General features: G+C 39.9%; 1 protein-coding gene across 2 annotated transcripts in view; it reads left to right on the top strand.

Moving 5' to 3' along the window:
* Window positions 1-17,411, top strand: part of shroom3 (shroom family member 3) — a 103,117-nt gene that overhangs the window by 73,725 nt on the left and 11,981 nt on the right. For both annotated transcript variants that reach the window (XM_079835158.1, XM_079835159.1), the window contains 6 exons: window positions 1,800-1,934; window positions 6,829-9,823; window positions 10,910-10,971; window positions 11,441-12,163; window positions 13,045-13,419; window positions 16,798-16,900. In XM_079835158.1, the coding sequence (XP_079691284.1) occupies window positions 1,800-1,934; window positions 6,829-9,823; window positions 10,910-10,971; window positions 11,441-12,163; window positions 13,045-13,419; window positions 16,798-16,900 (4,393 nt within the window). The remainder of the gene's footprint in view (window positions 1-1,799; window positions 1,935-6,828; window positions 9,824-10,909; window positions 10,972-11,440; window positions 12,164-13,044; window positions 13,420-16,797; window positions 16,901-17,411) is intronic.

Here is a 17,411-nt window from a genome sequence, read left to right as displayed (position 1 = left end):
GTGGAAGTCATTATGACTGATCTTATTCAAATCTGGACTGGTCAGAAGGAATGGCCCTTTGGAAGAGGGTGTGTTAAAGCAGCAAGAAAGCTGCCTCCATAGCAACATATCATAAAAGCCAGATGTTTTGCAGATGCAATGTCTGATCTGTCTCCATAGAGCAGGGTCGAAGTTCAAGGGAGTGGGGTTGTTAAGGAAACAAGTCTATGTGGAGGCTAAGACACTTCATTGTCCTGAGAAATGTGATCATCTAGGTGCAGCTTTGTGGAGGAATTTGCAGCTCCTCAAAAACAATGACCTACTATCTTTTTTATTTTACAGTGGTGTATTATAATAGTAATATTTCCTATTTAGTTTAATAATTGGATATAATACAGTGATATATTACAATAGCAATACTATATATATATATATATATATATATATATATATACATATATATATATATATATGTATATATTGTTACACACTACCGGTCAAAAATTTGAGAACGGTAAGATTTTAAACATGTTTTTAAAGTCTTTTCTGCTCACCAAGGCTGCATTTATTTGATCCAAAATACAGCAAAAACAATATTATTGTGAAATATTTTTTACAATTTAAAATAACTGTTTTCTATTTGAATATATTTAAAAATTCAATTTATTTCTGTGATTCAAAGCTGAATTTTCAGCATCATTACTCCAGTCTTCAGTGTCACATGATCCTTCAGAAATCATTCTGATATGAGGATTTGATGCTCAAGAAACATGTATTATTATTACCAATGTTGGAAAAAGTTGTGTACTCTCTCTCTCTCTCTCTCTCTCTCTCTCTCTCTCTCTCTCTCTCTCTCTCTCTCTCTCTCTCTCTCTCTCTCTCTCTCTCTCTCTATCTATCTATCTATCTATCTATCCATCTATATATGTGTATATATCTATATATATATATACTGTGTATCATAGTCAAGACTTCAACACTGAAGTCTTGGCACTTTAATGTTCCTAAGTCAAACCCAAAGTTCTAGAACGCTGCAATTCTAGAAGATCACTAAAGAGGTATGTGCTACATTTGCCCAGTCAGCTGACTGAACATGATCTTTAGTCTCTTACTGGCTTTGTCTTTCTGGCTACTGATCTCACACCATCATTAAAGACCTTAGTAGGTCACTTCAGTCAGCAGACTGGTTGGGCACAAACTGGCATTGTGTGTGAGTGTGTGTTCAAATGTCTGGAGCAGCAGTAGGCACAGACAGTCTGCTGATCGTTATATGAAAAACATTCATTATGTTCCACGCCGTTTGAAACCAAAAATGTTTTTGTTTTAAACAATGCCGGCATTCTTGCCATGTTTCGAAAACATACTTCAGCACCCTGTGCCAAAACTAGAAATAGAAATCTACTTCCCTGCTTCCCAGAATTGGATTTCTCATACTTGGGAATAAATGTTTATAATACATAAATATTTGTAACATAAAATTTGAATGGAAATCCTTAGTCCAAATATTGGTTGACTTCAAATTTCCAGTGGCTAGATTAGGAAGTATCTATTTACTGATGTTTACACAGCGAGATTCTGCTTCTAATGCAGTGCCACATTCTTCAGGGATGTTTTGATCCTTTATCCTCAGTGGCCTTGACTACACCAGACAATGTGTGCTTTATGCTTACATTAAACTGCTTTGACTTCTCACTAAACTATGTCCGACCTTTGTATTTTAATTATTTATTCTTAATCCTAACGTTGTGTTTACGTCATGTATTTTGAGGATTCTGCAAAGGCATGGCTTTTTACATTTCTTTGAATCTATTTTTTCCCAGACGGAGTGAGCCCGGATCTCGACCTCATTCCTGGCATTCTACGAAGCTGGGCGAGGGCCCTCAGGACTCAGAAAGCATGATGCAAGTCACCCAGGGTGGTGTGGGAGCCCCCTGGCACCAGAGCTACCACTCCAGGTCAGTGCAACTCACACACAAACACACCTGCAGTCTAGTGCTTTTAGGGCTGGGAAATCTTCCCAAAATTTCATATCACGATCTTATCTACAAGCGATCACAAAACATGATCTGAATCGCAATCTTCCCAATTTTGAGATGTACTATTGAGAATATCCAGACTGGAACAAGCCTATAGACTTATCTATTTGCACAATTTAAAACACAGTATTGCATTAAACAATCAGTGTTCAAAAAAGTCATTAAACCCTGAGTTAAACTTTAAAACACTGCATAGTCTTTTTGAATTAAATTTAAAACATTGATTCTCATTAAAACTACTAAAGTTATTCAGTCAAGTGCAGTGAGTGATTTTGTCTTTCTTTTGTTTAATAACACGCACAGTTTCTGCCAGTCTCATGTTAATCTTGAGTACCTATAAAGTAGTATTGCATCTTTCATATCTCCGAAGAGTCTTTATCATAATCTCCGAAGAGATTTATCATATTCATAAAAGAGAGATACTGTACAGAACTCGTGTGTAGGGCTGCCACTAACGACTATTTTTATATTGATTAATCTATCGACTAATTTATCACAATAATTTTCAACAATTTTACTTAAACTTGCAACGTTGGCCTTCAGTAGTGTACTGTAAAAAAAGTATAAATGTAAACAAGCCCTTGACAAAATGTAAAACTAAAAGAGTAAACATGTAAAAAGGTACAAATTTGTAAACCAACATAACAAAACAGAATATCAGCAAATACTTTTTATATAGAATAGTGTTGTCACGATACCAAAATTATGACTTGGATACGATACCAGACTAAAATACCTCAATACAGATACTGAATCCATACCATGGCAAAAAAAAACAGTATAAGTAATTGAATAATATAACATAACTTACTATTCATTGTTTTATCATTGTTTTAGGGTTAAAAAAACCCCCTATGTTCCCCATGTTCCTGCCAGGTTCCTGCCCTGCCCTGCTTCACACAGAATATTAGGTCCGGCCCTTTAAGAGCTGCATGGACCAAATTCATTGTAACACCCGATTTCTCATTCAACTCTGTATACGTTCACTAAAGACATATCCGACTGCGTTTACCCGAATACTCGCCAGGATGTGGATTTTTACATATTTATTACCATTCAAACCCAATAATCCACATACAGGCGTATGGGCGGCTGCGTGCGCAATTACGTCCCGGCCGCGCCGCACTTTTCTGTTGCGTTCTTTTTCCTGAGCTGCGCGTATATATTAGACTGTTCTGCTTCCATTGTTTGGTGAATGGTGGAATTAGAGCTCACACACACGTCCTCACTCAAGCTGTCACACATCGACGCAGATTAAGAAATACTGCTCTTATTAGACTGCTGTCATTTTTAAAGTACCGGTACTAATACAATTTCATATCGTACCCAACTTACCCAGTCGACTAAAAATTTTGACGTTGACTAATTAACAGCGTCGACGCAGTGGATTGAATCGACCAATCGCGACAGGCCTACTCGTGGGGCGTGCAGTGGGCGGATCTAAAGAGTCATGAGCACGGCATTATCCCTGGATAACGTTTGTTATTGTGTTGTTCATTATATGCACGTATACGCCGATTGCCAACAAAACACAGACATTTGATGCAGTTTCACTCACCGCCTGCAGTTTCGACTCATGACCGGGAACAAACACACTTGCAGAACTCCGTTGCTGCTCTGGAAAAAACAAACTGCATCCATTGTTTCCTTAACACTGGGTTATTTGGGAAGCTGAACAAGGTTATCTTTCCCTCACAACCAAAAACACACTTCTTTAGTGACATTGTTTGGCTTACAGAAGCCATTTTGTACAAAATCAACAAAGATGTTGATGGGCGCGCTCTTGCTCTCGCTCGGGTGGATGTGGCACATGCTCATCCGGGAGAAGTGCCCATACAAGGAATTCTGCCATTCATGACTTCATACAGGGCCATACTCGGAAAAAAAACTTTCCGAAACTTGCTTGAATCCTGAAGGAGTGTATTCGGCACTGAAATACTCCTTCATTGGTCCAATTTTTTTGGCCATGTTTAGCATGACAATCCAACTCTTTAACAGTGTAAATAAGTCAGAATGCATGAAATAGCATTAGACACCGCTTTAACATTAATGACACAGTCAGCACCGATTCACATTAGGCTTGAATGCATGCATCTAATATAATGACACACATCCGATTTCTTTCTTAACTCTTTATTCACTTAAGACATTACTGACTGTCTTTATGTAAATACTTGCCAAGATGGACATTTTGACATATTTTTGTGTATATTTGATGGTTTAGGTGCGCATTCCGTCTCGCAGCTCACATACAGAAAGTCTCTTTCGCAGTTTAATGCGCTTTTAATATCGCTTTATAAAATAATGCATGTCCTGCAGTAAACTATGACAGTCACGTTACAGGATTTGACTGATTTGGACGTTAAAGGGTTAGTTCACCCAAAAATGAAAATAATGTCATTTATTACTCACCCTCATGCCGTTCCACACCCGTAAGACCTTTGTTCATCTTTGGAACCCAAATGAAGCTCAGTGAGGCCTGCTTAGCCAGAAATGACATTTCCTCTCTCAAGATCCATTAATGTACTAAAAACTAATATTACTGTTGTTTGTACAGTTCCTGATGCTTGTCAAACAGGACTAGCTGTATAATACAATAAATTAAACAAAAGCACGATCGAAGGACTGTGACTTAACACTGCTTCATGAAGCTTCGGAGCGTTATGAATCAGTGGGTTGAATCATGATATCGGATCGCGTGTCAAACCGCCAAACTGCTGAAATCACGTGACTTTGGCGCTCTGATTCGATATGTTGATTCATAACGCTCTGAAGCTTCATGAAGCAGTGTTTTGAAATCGGCCATCACTATATAAGTCGTTATTTAGTTTTTTTTTGGCGGACCAAAAAAATTTTTGTCGCTTTATAATATTAATATTGAACCACTGTACTCGCATGAACTGATTTAAATATGTTTTTAGTACTTTAATGGATCTTGAGAGAAAATGCCATTGCTGGCTATGCAGGCCTCACTGAGCCATCGGATTTCAACAAAAATATCTTCATTTGCGTTCCGAAGATGAACGGAGGTCTTGGAACGGCATGAGGGTGAGTAATAAATTACATTATTTTCATTTTTGGGTGAACTAACCCTTTAAGTTTATGCTTTAAAGGAAAGGAACGGCATGCGGCACGATGATCATTTTATCTTGATTATTTATCCTTGTTTTCATAATTGCTGGAAGCCAAATTCCAAACCGAAATGAACGCATGAGACACGTGATATCATTTGGCCAGTCAGCACAGCCATCTAGTAGGCAGTCATTGCTGTATTTTAAAATTTATTACGAGGACATAAAAGATCACGATCTCTACAGTTTGCTTGAAAAGTAGAAAGTGCTTCTAACCTTTTTAGAGCAAAGAAAATAACAGCAGGGAAACGTACTTTCAAACCTTAATTGTTTTTCTTTATCAGTTGCTTCTATTTCACAAGGATGATGATTGTCAGACAGTGAAGATGACATTTTTAACAGTTCCCAGCTATGCAACTGAAGGATCGGCCTACACAGATTAGCAATAATCCACTGACAACAATGGAGTCATTTATTCAAAGAGAGAGAATAATATGTGTGCTTTGTTGGGGTTGCAACACCTGATTTGGCTTCATGAGGTATTTCCTAAAAAGTTGCAACCTCTTGATACATGAAAATGATTAGCCCTTGAGGGTGTTATTTAAGTGGCACGTGGATGCATATGCCCACATCAGCCCATAAACATGACCGTTAGTAGATATAAATGTTGATTATTTTGGTCAGACACGGCTCTTGGTTTCTTTTTGTGTACGATCATAGCATAAGCAGAGGGCATATTTTATGTAGTTGCCCAAACATAAAAAATCCTTGTGTGCTTGTTATCTGGGTCATTATCACTGTATTTAGACCAGAACGTTCAAGGGCCATCAGTGATGACACTGAAAGAAAAACAATTAGAGTGTTTGAAGAGGACCAGAAAGCAAAGCATTGACGCACGTTCTAAAAGAAAAAAAAAAAACATTCTTTGGGATGACACTCCCTCGACAACCCTCCAAAGGTTCCCATGGCGATGGTCACCGTGGGCTACACCAATAGCGTTCCACATTCTGAGACCTGGTGGTCATTGTTTGATGGACTGACCTGTGATTGGTTGATCTAGTTCTTAGAGGGGTGACTGCAGAGCTGTTGACAATGGGTCAGTGACATCATGTTAATTATGCCAGCAGAAATACCAGCATTCTGATGCCAGCTTTCAGAGTCCGGCAATCACATACCCATAAAAGGGCACATACCCAGGGCATCACTGTCTCACACACACACACACACACATAACACACCGCCATGATTCCAACCTTTATGTAGCAGATTCCCACAGTCGATAAGTTTGGTAACAGATCTAATGGTGTATATTTGTCACGTTATCCTCACGTGATCAGGGATGAGAGAACAGGAAGTATGAGGAAATCTCAATGCAAATTCACAACAACTTCATAGATTTCCCGGTTTAATCAATACCAGATATGTTGTAAAAAGGCCAGACATCAATAACATCAAATGCATTATTATTATCAGAGACCATCTTCATACTTTGTTGAATAATTGAGTCACAGGCATAGCAAACACAAATGTCTTTGATGTCTATCCGAGTTTGTAACGGCTACTAATTTAGCTCAGACCGACAACCACAATAGTATCTCAATCTGATATATTACCCCAGTAAAACCTTATTATTGCTCTTAGGCATATTCTTATCTTTTTTCCCCCACCCCAGTAAAATGATCAGAATATATATATAATCAGTTCCTAGTATATTACTCATGTTTCTCCTTTCTTTCTTGCAGTGCTTCGACCACAGACCTATCAGGATTTGAGACGGGATTTCTTAGGAAGAGCCCGGATCAGTACAGTTCCCGGGGAAGCATGGAGAGCCTAGACCACACTCACCCAGCCTATAGCTCCTGCTATCAACTATCATCATCCAAATCCTCCAGCAGCATCGATCACCTGCACAGCAAGCGGGACTCTGCATACAGTTCCTTCTCGACCAGCTCTAGTATCCCAGAGTACCTTGCAGCGGCACCATCGTTTAACAAGGAGAGGTCATATTCCATGGAGAACGTTCTACAGAGAGAAGGGATGCAGCAGGCCGATATACGCTACATACGCACTGTGTACGATCCCCAACAGGGTGTGTCTGAAGAGCATGAGATTACCTCTTCAGCATTAATGAGGACCAATGACAGCAGAGCACAGTCTAGAAGTGGGAATGTCCCAGGCATGATCTGTCACCGTGGCAGCAGTAGTAGTGGAAGCAGTGGGAGTAGTGGAAGCACCACCAGCTCACAACGCCACAGTGTTGGGACAGTCTGGGATCCAGCTCACAACCGGCACTCCTATGAGAACCTAAAGGGGGCACCAGCTCCTCCATTACGCAGTGACAGCTATGCAGCATTTCGTAATCACGATCGTCCCAACTCTTGGTCGAGTCTTGAGCATGCTCGGTCACAGCGGGCACTTAACAAGGGTTCTTGGCATCACTCAAGTGGTTCTGTGGCAACAGGAAAGTCCTCGTTTGGAGCTGAAGGTCAGTTGCACACAGTGATTGAAAAAAGCCCTGAAAGTAGCCCTACCACCAAACCCAAACAGGGTTGTCCTCAAGCCGCACAACCCGGCCGCCTCATGTTACCCACCAGCATCTACCCTGTCCCACCACCCGAGCCACATTTTGCACAAATCCCAACCAGCAACCCTAACTCTGTTAGTGTCTACCCAGCACTGGCCAAGGAGAGCAAGCAAAACCATAACTATGACCACTTAGGTGGACCAGTAAAAGAGGACAGGGTCAACCTTGAAAACGGATACCAAAGCAATGCTCCCAACCCAAACCCTGTCCAAACCTATGTTTCGGCACAACCTAAGCTCTCTGATAAAGTGCAAGATGATACACAGGTTAAACCTGTTTTTTATCGGCCTCATTTGCAGCCACAAGTGCAGAAGTCACAAACACCATATGTACCCCAGGAGAGGAGGGACCCTTACACCCCTGTGCAACCAAGAGAGAGGCCAAGGTTTTCGCTTGGTATGGAGGTATACGACAACTACAGGCCACCTCGAGATGAAGAACAAAATAAATGCAACGAGCAAAACATCCATCCAGACGCACTTTACACTGGGAAAGTTGCACAGGGACAAGTTGCTCAAACATACAGAGGAAACTTCATCCAAACTCAAGGAAGTGACCAGCCAGTCAAACCTTCAAGGCACTACAGTGACTCTAGTGCTCTCCAGCAGAGAGGTCAAGACTTTGATCACCCCCTGACCAGACTGGAGAATGCACTTGCTGAGGTTCAACGATGCGCCAGTCCCGAGAGTACTGCTAGCCAAAGCAGTGTCCAGAGTGAGCGTAGCATGTCTGTGCTGGAGAAAGTAAGTCATTTTGAGAAACAGCAAGTCAAACCTCGCAGTCATAGCAGCCTCTCCCACCATGGTTCTATGGCTCGTCTGAGCCAAACATCAAGACCTTCCAGTGCCAAGAGCTCCTTCTCTGGTGTGGAGGATGCGCACAACATGTTGGAGAGAAGCAACAGCTCAATCCCTCATGGGAGAACTCAGAGTACTTCTAGCATGTCAAGCTATGATGGACACATGGAAGTGCAGCAGGATTTCCAAATGAGACGTGGGAGTAGTGATCATGTCCAACATCGCCAGCAAAAAGAACCTGTTGTCACCAACAAGACCTGTCTTCAAAGGAGTAAGAGTACCTTTCAGCTTGGTGAGGGGAATGGCAAAGGGAAAGGTGACATTCATGACATCTTGGGCACCATCCAAGACACATCTTTTAACAGAGCATATAGAGACAGCATTAAAGATGCCCAGTCTAAGGTTCTCAGGTCAACTTCCTTCAGAAGACGGGACCTTAATGTTATCCCTCCACCAGTGCCGGCCAAACATGCGTCCCTAGAACGAAAAGGACCAGGTACAAGTCCCAAACCAGCTACAACGTCCCCACACACTCCAAAGGAACGACATGTTGTTCCTGTTGAAGCGCCAAACAAAACCGCTCCTCCTGAACTCCCTAGTATCCCGGCTGTTGGACCCCCAGTTATGCGGATCTGTGGGCGCAAACGGTTTACGATGGAGCAAAAGAAGCGATCATTTTCCGAGCCTGAAAATATGCATGAAGTTGGCGTGTTGACTCAGGAAATCAGTCAGGCTGAGAGGAATGTTACACAGCAGTTTCTGGCGAGTGAGACAAGCGTTGCAGACCGACGCAGGATGTTTGAGCAGGTGGCGAATCGCAATGCTGAGCCCAGATTCTTCTCCTCCAGGCCTGATTTGAAGCAAATGCAGCAAGATGCCTTAGTTGAGTACATGGAGCGCAAAACAGGTAGAAGAGTAGACGGACGTCCAAACCGCCCACATAGTGCTTATCTACAGTCCGCTTCCTCTTCCGCTGACTTGCGGAGCCTCAACTCTAGTGTGTGCTCTTTGCAAGAGCCGGGACATGATGGCCTCTCTGGTGGTGTACAAAAAGCCTCCACTCTTCCAGCAGGAATGCAAAGCTCCTTTTACCCTCTCAGGGGCACCCAAAACCACACACGGCCTGAGTTTTTTGCACATCAGCCACAAGGCACAAATTCTGAATCTCATAAGCCAGGCCCAACCCTGACCAGAAATACGCTTCCGCAGCACCTGGAGGCCATTTTCGAGAGAGCCACATCAGCTAAAAGCTCAGGGAGGTCAGCTTCCGCTGAGGACTTGCTGGACCGTAGTGAAGAACGTCCCGTTCCTCAGCACTCCCGCTCCAAGTCATCTCCAGTGGAGAACTTCAGTCAGGTAAAATTGATTTGGTGGCAAACAAGCCAGGCGAGCTTGACTGGTTAGATCATTGAAGTGACATGACTTCATATCACACAAAGTTAAACAGTAACAGTGTTCACGGCAGAGCAGATTTGCTTATTTTAACTCTCCTATTGAATAGTTAAAACCAATTACTCATTCAGAATTCCCCTAAAATTTTGGTTGAAGAAAACTCTAACCGCCGATGTGGTGTTCAGTGATAATCAGTGAACAAGTTTTCAACCAATTATGGTACTCGGTGGTCTGTTGTAGGGCAAAGGAGCAGTTCCTTTCTTAGAGATGGGCAGATAATCATTTTTGTACCCACTCCTGGTGCTCCACAGGAAGAGGCCAGTGCTCCTCACTTCCTGTTTGGTGCCACAGAGCCTGGGCTGTAGTCAGAGATCTGACAGATGTGCAACAGATAACTGCACTCCTTCTGTGCCAGAGGGGAGGAGTTGGAGATAATGGACAACTCGTCATGGTTTTGGGTTTAAAATATTTGGAATGGTTAAGAAGGCCATTTATCTAAGGGAATAATTATCCTTTATGTAAACGATAATGGTTCTGGTATGATGATGACCGTGTACAGTAGACGCACAACTATCCTGTGAAATCCCAGACTATTCACAAATTCCAAAATTGGAAGTGGTTTCAAGCCAGTAGATAAAATACCAGCATGATGACTTTGCTACTTACTAATTTTGTGGTTTTACATAAACTTAAACATTCTGGCCATGAATAAATCATCAGAACCACGCACACCCTTCAGGTCACGGTCTCTGCATCTGTTCGCAGTAATTGAATACGACATAGTTCAGCTATGAGGATGTTGTCATGCCGTCCCTTTCTTATTAGCGGATCTTAGTTTATCAGTAGTCATGGCATGCGCTTGAGTTTAAAATTAACATGAAAGTCCCAACGCTCTCTAAACTTGTGGTAATCATTAATTCATGATTAACTTCCTGTTCCTGGTATATGACATTTTACGATTTTTTTGTTGACACCTCTACCAGAAAGGGCTACAATGCATCACCTGCTCAAATAAAACATTATTTGTTCTTTTGTTCTCTTTTTGTCTAGGACTTCTTAGCCAGAGACCTTCAGTTGTTTAGAGTTTCCTCCAAGGAATCCTCTGAAAACAGGTTTGTGTGTATAAATATATACATAAAAACCATTTACTTCCTTCGTTCTACAAATAGAGCCTCTTGAGTTTTGTATTCCTTAAGTCCCATATATGCATATAAAATAAATTGTTGAACTTATCCAAACTGGATAAGAATAATAGGTTTTTTCTGTGTAGAAGAATTGTGTAGATCAGTCCTTTAAAGAGCAAGAATTTCTTAGCAAGTTCAAAACTGAAACAGTTTTATGGAAATATTTAACCTTAAAAGGTCTTAAATTAAGGACCAACCCTTAATTGGTCAGTGCCAGTGACAGGAGTCCCACTGCAGCTATTTTTGAGTTTGTTTTGAGCCATGCAAGAATTCCCACCAGGCATTGAAGGACAAATTATTTGCATTAATTCACTTTAAAAATGACAGGTATTGGAAATCTGACAAGCACAATTTGAGGCAACAGGATGTTTCATTTCATATGCATTTGTTTTAATAGGGTGTTGGCGAACACGGGACATAAACAGTCGTCATGTTCATCACGTACGGAGAGGAGTTACCAGCTAAACCAGGGACCTGTCCAGCAAAACGCACCTGTGTTGCGGCGAGAGCGTCAGAGACATTCAGACCGGCCTAGAGCGCAAAGCGCTTCTGGTCTAGCTGCGTCTGTGGGACTCCCTTGCCCTCTCACCTCACCAGGCACTTCCGCCAGCCTCGACTGGCATAACGCAGACAGACTGTGTCAGCCCAACCTGGATTCTATTGCTTTTCCAGAAACTGGCTCGCAAAGTCCGTCCGGAGCACTGGGAATGTTGCGGCAAAACTCCAGCGACACCAGCACTTCTGAAGACACCCTGAAGGACTTCCCGTGTCTGGTGGCCACTCCATCACCTCCACACCCAGAGGTCATGGGATTACAACTTGCACGGCCATCCGATTCAAAGCCGCCCACCCTTCCCAAGAGCCCTGACTCCCCAACAAAGCCACTCCTGTCTCTTCGAATCTCAGAGTCTAATCTTCACGATGTTCAGAGTATAACTGTGTTGCAAGATGATGATGAAGTGTTTTTAGCTCCACCGCCACCTTCTCCTCCACCACCAGCACTGCCCATCAGAGAGACAGAGATTACAGAGGACTTCCTGCCTCCTCCGCCTCTCCCACCCCACATCGAGGAGGATGTGGGTCTGATGGAAGCTTTACAGCATCCATTACAGTCCATCAGGTAAAGACACACCCTTTGTTGATCTTGGGACAACTTTTATATAAACCAATCAGATTTTAGGGATATAATTAGGTGAGAAGCGGGGGGGTGAACACGTTGACTTTTTTTTCCAATATTCTGGGTTTAATCAGCATTTGTAGCATTATGATGATTACCTCAAAATTAATTTAAACATCCCTTGTTTTCTTAATAAAAAGAGGCAAAAATACTTTTTTTTTTCAAAATACATCTGAAAATATATTTCAAAATATACAAACAATATATTGCTACTATAGATGTAAAAATATTTTCATAAAATATTTTGGGATACATTTGAGTTACTTATATTTCCTATTTAATTATATTAATTATTTATATTATGGAATTTGTATCTTAAAATGAAATTATGTATATGTCCTCAAGCTGTGCTATTTAAAACATATATTTTTTTTTTGGCCAATTTAATTTTATTTATTTAATTTAGATATTTATTTATAAAATGTATTTCCCATATGGACAAAAACAATGGAAGTGAATAGGCACAAATTTGTAGGTTTTTAAAGTAAAAATATGAAGCTTATAATTTTATAAAACCACTTGCATTAATTCTTCTGTTAAAACTTGTGTATAATTGAAAAAATATTGAAAAGCTGTATAAATCATTTTCACAGCCTTTTCATTGGAAAGATTTTTTTTTTGCACTAAAATCATGTCTGGTGGCTATATGCCCCATTTAAGTGTCTCACCGTAACAGATTTTTGCTTTTTTTGTAAAGAAAAGGTGGGAATTAGAAAAAATGTATTTGTCACAGATGCTATCGATTGAGCTTAACTTGTAATGAACCCCAAATATTCCATCAATCTCATTAACGTAACATGATTTTCTCTCATCTCACATTGCAGCGCTTATGAGAATCTGGTCGATACATCAATCCATCCAATGCCTGACCGACCATTAAACGACCACACGACTCCATCGGTGACCCCTGACCCTCAGTCCACCTCGAACACCAGCGCTTCATCTCAACCCCAGTCCCCCAGGAGTGCTCCTCAAGAGGAGGACTTCTCCGAGATCCTGGGACCCGACTACAATCTGCTGTCCAGACGAGAGCGGACACGCGCCGAGCTGCTTGTGGAGACTTTAGCCCGAGAGCTGGTGAGCCACGACAAATCCCTCACCTCACTCCTGGACACCTGGGCAGGTAAAACCACCCTCGACCTGATGGAGGACATCTTCCCGTCTCCACACAGGAGGAGCAGCGGCCATTCGAGTCACAGGTGAGATTTGAACAGATGGTGAAGGTAGAGCCTGTTTATAGCGTTACCCAATAATCAGGTGGATTGCATGCTCACAGGACCGATAAACACAAGAGCTCTTTGTTTAAAGCTGATTATATTAGTGCTCGACCCAATTTAACTGCGATAACTCAACAATAGATTGTGCAATAGAGCTGTAAAGATAACACTTCTGTATATTTGACATGCATGTTTGCTGAATTTAGTGCATATTTCACTCATGTTCCTTACAAAAAATGACTGTGGCAGTACTGTAGCTATGAGAGATTATTAATAGTAGAGGTTACATTTACTAGGGTCATGGTATTTACATGGTACACAAAGGTAGTGAATGAGAATGACTGACATGGGTTTTCAATGCCGGTAATGATATCTAGAGACCAGGATGTTAACAAAATAAAACTCTTAAAATGTGTTTTCCGTAATTATAATGAATATATAATAAATAAGTTGAGGTACTAAATTGATATAAAATATGAAATGTAATTTTAAAAAAAAATGTAAATGAAAATTAATTCAAATGACAGAAGCACTTAAACTAAAATTAAAATGAAAATATAAAATTGAAAGCTAGTTCAAGATATTAATTCATACTACAATTGTATATAAATCATACTAAAATAACACTGCCAGGCTGGCTGATATATGTGCTTAATATTATTTTAATATAGAAAAGGAGAGCTTAATAAATACAGCTAAAAGGCCTGGCTGATATTTATCTATTTATATATATTGTTTTATCATTGCTCCAAAGTACTCCAAAAACCATGGCATTACGTATACATGTTCAATGTAATCATGTGCATTCCATGTGCTCAAATATAATATAAATACACTGATCTGTAGGGTATGGTATTTTTGTAATGATATGAAACACATGGGAACTCGTAGATCAAACAGAAGGATTTTTTCTCACCTCATATATCCAGGCAACTGATGAGCTTGCTTAGTTTGGGTCAGATTTGTCACAGTCGGTCAGTCTCTCTCTCTCTCTCTAAAGTTTACTCTCGGCATGATTGATGATCTCCTAACCAGTGCACAATTACACTGACATCTAGTGGCCGATCCTGAAACACACATTTCTCATCCATTGGTAAATGTAGAAACTTGTGTCACCTTGAGATACTACACACAATTTTGCAGACAGGCTCATAAAAGTTTCACAACACTATTTTTTTTCCCTCAAATAAAAATTTTATGAAATGCATCTGATTAACAAACATGAGCAGTGCGGTACTACCATGTGTGGTGTCTTAAAAAAAGTCTTCATTTGACCTTCCACAATTTAAGGCCTTAAAGGAACACGCCACTATATTTGAAAATAGGCTCATTTTCCAACTCCCCTAGAGTTAAACAGTTGAGTTTTACCGTTTTCGAATCCATTCAGCCGATCTCTGGGTCTGGCGGTAGCACTTTTAGCATAGCTTAGCATAGATCATTGAATCTGATTAGACCGTTAGCATCTCGCTCAAATGATCAAAGAGTTTTGATATTTTTCCTATTTAAAACGTGACTCTTCTGTAGTTGCATCGTGTACTAAGACCGACGGAAAATGAAAAGTTGTGATTTTCTAGGCCGATATGGCTAGGAACTATTCTCTCATTCCTGCGTAATAATCAAGGAACTTTGCTGCTGGACCACGAGTGCAGCGGCGCAATGATATTACACAGCACCTGAAAATAGTCCCCAGCACGCTCCCTGTGCAAGCAGGTTGTCACGTTGGTTATGTTGACGGAAGTTAGCCTATTTTCAGGCTCTGTGTAATATTGTTGCGCCGCTGCACTCATGGTACAGCCCAAAGTTCCTTGATTATTACGCAGGAATGAGAGAATAGTATAGTATACTCAACTGTTTAACTCTAGGGGAGTGTGAAAATTAGCCTTTTTTTTTAAATAGTGGAGTATTCCTTTAAAAAGTCTTAAATTCAGTCTGTAACTTTTTGCGCTCTAGCGGTTATTGAACAGAACTGCACGCGTCTTGCGGAAGAACATTGCAGCCGGAGCTACTTCTCTCTGTTTATGTCTATGGCGAGTCACGCAGGGACTGTGCTCCTCCGCAGCAGTTCCTAGCAGACCGGTCTGAAATAGTCCCAATATAAACACTTATTATAAGTGTACCATAATGATCAGGGTAAGACAAAAACACTGTTTGGAAAATGGATTCCTGTTGTACGTTATCATTATATAATTTTTTGTAAATCTTGAACAAGTTACGGACAGCAGCTTTAAATTAGGGCCCTATAATTTATGCGATGCAGAAAACGTGGACTGAATTGCAGAATTCATATAGAAAAATGGAATACTGTATAATGCAGAATGTCACAGAATTTGGAAAATTTTGAATGTATAAATCAAAAGTAGGTCAGAACACTTAAAGGGACAGTTCACCCAAACATGAAAATTCTGTCATAGTTTACTCACCCTAATGTTGTTCCAAACCCGTGATAGTTTTTATCATCATATAAAGCGATCGAGTCTCTTCAGAAAATTTGGAATAAACTGCTTGAATTTGTATGGATTTGTTTGTGGATTAGATAGACATATTTTTTGAAGCATCAAAGTGGAAATTGCTTAGACTGTCAATGGACAGAAATCTTTCCCATTTCATTAAAAATACCTTCATTTGTGTTCCGAAGATGAGTGAAAGTCAGTCAAATTTAATTTAACCATTAAAACAGAGTCCAGAGAAACAGATTTCATAAGGCCTTAAATTAAATTGCATGCACGGAAAAAACATCCTTAAATCGAGATACATTTACTTGACATGCGAAATGAAGAAATTAAGTCTTGTTTTCTGAGAAATTGAACAAAAAAAGTGAGTTTATGCTTAAAGCAAGAACAAAAATCTGTCATTTGGTATGGAAATTACTTGCATTTGAATTAAGTTGATTTTTATGAACACATTTGTTCTTGTTTTTTTATCATAAAATCACTTTATCTCCAACTTTTAAGCATTTTTTGTGTAAAATTAATTAAAAAGTTATGGAGATCTGTTGAAAATTGAAAACAAACTTTGAACACAAACTTACAACTCATTGTGTGCTTAGACATTTACATTCCCTTTATGTTCCCTTCTATTTATTCCTTAAATTTTCTTGAATTGGTCTTAAATGTACCTTCATGAAACCTGCAGAAACCCTGTGAGTGTATTGCTCCATTGATATGCGCCGTGTGTGATTGTTCTGTTGTGCCGCTGAACTAAACGTGTAATTACGTGTGCTCTGTTTGACACGGGGAATGTGGATTTTAGCCATTCTCTGTCCCTGGGTCTGAAAAATAGGACATTCAGGGAGTAAAACTAGTGTTTGTGTGTGAGCAAGACAAACATTTCTCTTTGTTTGTTGTCTTTGACCTCCATTAGGGCTCAAGATGATCCATGTGCTCCAGAGACTCCCTCTCACGCTGTTCCAAGGAAAATGGAAACCAACCTGGACGACGAAGAAGCTTATTTGAATCAAAAGAAGGTCAGATACACATTCATTGGTTTTTTTTATTTTAAAGTATACATTATTTTTTAAATATGTTAAATAATAATATATTTTATATAAATGTTATTATTGTAATATATTGTAATATATATCTAAATCATTAAATATAATTTAATATGTGTGTTTAAAAATGTATCTTTTTTTATACATTATTTATATATATTACAAATATAATAATGTAATATATATATATAAATAGTATATATAATATAAATATATACATATACATTTTTTTAACTGATATTTTTACCTAGTTTTAATACTTCTGAAATATATTTTAAAATATAACTGGAAAAATGTTTTGCCTGGCATACGAGTTCAAACTCATTGTTGTGACTCTCATACTGGAGTCATATTGTATTCATTGAGAGCAGTGGCACAAGAATGAGCCCAATGTCACCGCACAAAGCCATCCTTCATTTCCCTGAGCCGATGACGTGTGCTGAATGGCTGAGGCCCAGACCTGTGACCTAAGAGCGTCTGTTTG

This window comes from Gobio gobio, assembly GCF_949357685.1.
Source record: "Gobio gobio genome assembly, chromosome: 14".
In the NCBI taxonomy this organism is placed as follows: Eukaryota; Metazoa; Chordata; class Actinopteri; order Cypriniformes; family Gobionidae; genus Gobio; species Gobio gobio.
The sequence above is the reverse complement of the archived record's forward strand: the minus strand, read 5'-3'. Positions and strand labels throughout refer to the sequence as shown.